The 4,279-nt window shown below is 39.3% G+C and overlaps 1 protein-coding gene across 1 annotated transcript in view; it reads right to left on the reverse strand.

Annotated features, from left to right (window-relative positions):
* Window positions 1-3,887, reverse strand: part of LOC119345299 (indole-3-acetaldehyde oxidase-like) — a 21,058-nt gene extending 17,171 nt beyond the window's left edge. The window contains exon 1 of the mRNA XM_037615433.1: window positions 3,660-3,887. Within this exon, the coding sequence (XP_037471330.1) occupies window positions 3,660-3,816 (157 nt within the window). The 5' untranslated portion in view covers window positions 3,817-3,887. The remainder of the gene's footprint in view (window positions 1-3,659) is intronic.
* Between the last annotated feature and the right edge of the window lie 392 nt (window positions 3,888-4,279).

Below are 4,279 nucleotides of genomic sequence, written 5' to 3' on the forward strand. Positions count from 1 at the left end.
CGTCGCCGTCCCCGCCGCGCGCCGTCGTCCCCGTCGCCCCCGTCGCCGCCCCGTACTATGTCGCCGTCTCGATCGCGTCGTTGCCTCCGCCGCCAGTCGTCGCCGTCCCCGTCGCGTCGCCATCTCGCGCCGGCGCCCGTAGGCTGTCGCCCAACGCTCGTACACACACATACAGACACACACACACACAAACACACATATTTTTTTACTTATTTTCTTTTTTCTGTTGTTTAGATTAATGTTAGATGAATTACGTAGATAAGAATATTAGAATGTTAATTAATGTTAGATGAATCAGATAGAAAAGTTGTTAAATAGTCATGTCAATTGTTAGATGAATTAGCTAAATATTAAAAAAATACTATGCAATGCAGACACATACATCTATTTTGAATGCAAAACTTGACAAGCACTATATGCATTTGAGCATGATATGGTTATCACCTTTGATATTCGTCCGGAAAATAATATTGAAGGTAATAGAGACATCTAGGTCGATGTGCAGACGCCTCCAGTTCTACCATTATGTGAGTTTCTCAACCATATTTATGTCTTCGATATTTTTTATTCAAAAATAGTTGACAAGTAATTTTTATTGACAACTTATTTCCAATTTAGCAAACATGTCCGGCGTTTGATAGACAGGACCGTCCACTGTCCCGGGGCTGAACTAAACTGCGAGGAGACAAGTCATTATGTTTCATGGCTTGAGGATCTTGCTGCTGTCAAGACAATTTTTTTGAATGCACTTAGAAATGTTAGTACTCAAAATATGCGACCAATATTGTTCGTACTGAAGTACGGTCACATATATTTAGGAAAGATGGTAAGATTTCTACTATTTCTCCTCAGTGCTTCTTTTGCATACATTATTATTTTTAAGCTAAACTTTATTTTGCTAAGTATGTTACTATATGATGTTCTTCAACAGGGACTCCCGATAAATGTTGTGCCTGATTGGATCGAGACTAAAGGTATCATGAATATTGTTAGCTTACAGCCAAGATATCCTACAATTCATTTAGTGCATTGAGGATTTATAATAGCGAGGAATGCTTAATAGTAAAAGACTGGAGCAAAATTGTGAACGATCGCAAAGTACTAGGGGCAGCAATCAGAAGCGCAACCCACGATTAGGAGACAGGTTCATCTGCATGCTCCAATATGATGAATCAGGAAAGCTATACATGTTCTATGTTATTTTACCTGAGAGAGAGCAGCAGGAGTGATTAGCTAGTTCATGCTCTTAGTACTTGTCCTCTCATGTCCGTGTTCTTCGTCCTGAACTTAATCTTAAAATGTGATTTGCTTTTGTGGTGTTATGAACGCTTATAATATCATTATAATGAATGTTTCTTCTTTAAGCTAGTGTTGGTGATGATTAGATAACAGTAATGACTATATGATGATTAAGTAGTGGTAATGAGACGACTATATATAATGATTTTTAGCTAGCTATGAAAACTGTTGTTTGTGATGATATATATGATGCAAGAGTTTTTATATTAATATGATGATGATGAGTTATTATATCATTTATGAAAGAGAACGCAGATTAGTTTCAACTGGATGGATTCTAACTAAGTGATCAAGTATATGCCATATTCATATTACATCAGTCACTTAATTAGGTGATCAAGTATAATATGGATATGGCATATACTTGATGACTTAGCTAGGATCCACATGCATCCAGTCAAACTAATCTGCGGTACTTTCACCTAATGACTTAACAACTCATTATAATGTAAAACAATCACTAAATTAAATTGAAAACACAAAATTAAAGTAAAAATAAAAAATAAAATCAAAACACACCCGAACATTTAGTATCGGTTGGTGTTACCAACCGGTACTAATGTCCTACACGCCGCCGGAGCTGACTCGTGCCACGTGGTTGCCCTTTAACGTCGATTCGTGCGGAACCGGTACTAAAGGGAGGGGGACCTTTAGTCCCCACACTTTAGTGCCGGTTACCGAACCGGCACTAAAAGGCCTTACGAACCGGTGCTATAGCCCGGTTCTGCACTAGTGTTTAGAACTAGAGAGAGGGAAAGACGGAGTTGCTAGCTCATACTACTTGAGACTGAAGGTCATTTTTCTATATAGTACCACATATGATGGCATGTAGTTCTTGTATATACATATACTTGAGATGTTCTGGATAAAGTTGGAGCCATGAATCTAAGCTTAGCTTTTTTATTACTTTATTCCTTATTCTTTTTGGGGAACAATAATATAGCATGATGTAGTTCTTGTATATACATATACTTGAGATGTTCTTTGAGCGGAGTATCCCTGGTCTTAAAACTTCTTGAGCCCCATAAACAGAAATGACAAAGTGATAGCGCTAATAAGGTGAATTCAAAGCTAGATTCATGGGGTGGTTGTTGATTTTTCATTCTGAGTTGTGTTTCGTTTACATTAAACTTTTCCCATTCCCTTCACCCCTGCCGAGACATTGGTTGATGTGAAGCCCAGAACAAATTCAATTGCACAATTATCCACATTAATTAGTGTGGGTTGCAGGGATGTTGCGATTGTCACATGTCCTCCTTGATTTAAGGCGTGCCCTTCACATGTAAGCATTTCTTGCAGGAAACAACAAGAGCTCCCAACTATTCACTAGACTAGGAAGAAATGCATACATAAAAAGGAAGCTATTGCAAGCGCACAGATGAGGATGAGACAGAGAAGTAGCCCAGCATGAGAAAGATTGTCATCATATTTTATCTTCTTGTATTTCAGGTGGCACTTAGGTGTGGGGAAATGGACATGGTGATTCCTAGGAAGGGAGTTGAGTGGGAGCAAGACATAGAACTTTGTGAACGAATTTAAATTCTGAAGGGAAAGGCATTTCGCAATACAGGGCTGGAAAACTTCACTCTAGGTTGTATATAAACAATCTAGCAACTAATATGCACTTAGTTTATTTTTTACATGTCTCTTTATGGTTCAAATTATGTTTAGTGGGCAAGCATACATCGACCAAATTATGTTCGGTTCTTATATTATTATCAGATTCTAGAACGACTGTATCCATCTTTTAGTTTTCATCTTCCCAACTGAGTATTCTTTTGCTTCACTCCCTTTGATGAGTGAGTTACCACAATAAATTCAGGTTTGGAAATACATGAACCTGTCGTTTGAATGGTCTAGTTAATCGAAAATATGAACTTTCATAGAAACATACACCAACACATGAGCATTAGCTATCCGTACAAAAAGCAAAAATAACACACATCGTACACGCTAACATATCATTGCCATATTGGAGTTTTCTGGAGTGAAGTAGAGTGACGGCATTGAAGCTAGAGCAAAGGATTGGTTTGAGATAAAATAGGTTGAAGGAGGAGCAACATTTGTCTTGTTGGTAGGATATGGTGTCTCGTGACGACGCACGGTCAGTCAACTAATGCTATCTTGACAGTTGATGAATAGATCGAAAGTTATTTTTAAAAAATACTGCAAAAAACTGAATCAAAGAAACCAGGTCATGAAATCAAGCACTAGCAGAAATCGAAGACGACGCATATATTCAGCTCACATCCTCGGGTCGACCGATAAATAAACTAACTAGTGAGTTAAGCTAAGCTCCCCCGCAAAAAAAAAGGTTAAGCTAAGCAAGCTCTTGGAGATGGATGCATGGAGCAACTCACCTTCGCCGCAGCTGATCTTTGGCCCCCGGACGGGCGTCTTGGTGCGGAGGAACTCCAGCAGCGTCATGGACGGGTGGACGTCCGCCCCCGCCGCCTCGCGCCGCACGCCGTTCACGGCCAGCACCACCACCCTCGCCGTCTCCTTCCCCATCTCCATCTCAACCCAACCCAAGAACGTGCTTTCCTTTTGATTTTTTTTTTCTAGTTGTTTGGATCGCACGTGGTGAGCAACTGTCCTTTCTTCTATGTACTAATATGGTCAAGCTAGGCACAGCTAGCTATATTATATACTCCGTAGTACTTCCTCCATTCCATGATATAGTATTTCCTCTATTTACATGCTTTAACTTTAACCATAAATTTAACTACCAAAACCAATTACGGTGGGAGCAAAAATTATATCAGTGAATTCGTATTCAAAAGAAGTTTTCAATTATATAATTTTTTCTCCCGTCGCAATTGATCTTATTGGTTAAATTCATGATTAAAATTGGATCATAGAAAACACGAGCACACTATATTTTAGAATGGAGAGAATAGTATATATGGAATGACTCGATCGGGGAAGGAGGAGTGGAAGGGAAATAGGATGGACCGGTGAGGCATACTTTTACTTTCTG

Source organism: Triticum dicoccoides, unplaced genomic scaffold (assembly GCF_002162155.2).
Source record: "Triticum dicoccoides isolate Atlit2015 ecotype Zavitan unplaced genomic scaffold, WEW_v2.0 scaffold22290, whole genome shotgun sequence".
Taxonomy (NCBI): domain Eukaryota; kingdom Viridiplantae; phylum Streptophyta; class Magnoliopsida; order Poales; family Poaceae; genus Triticum; species Triticum dicoccoides.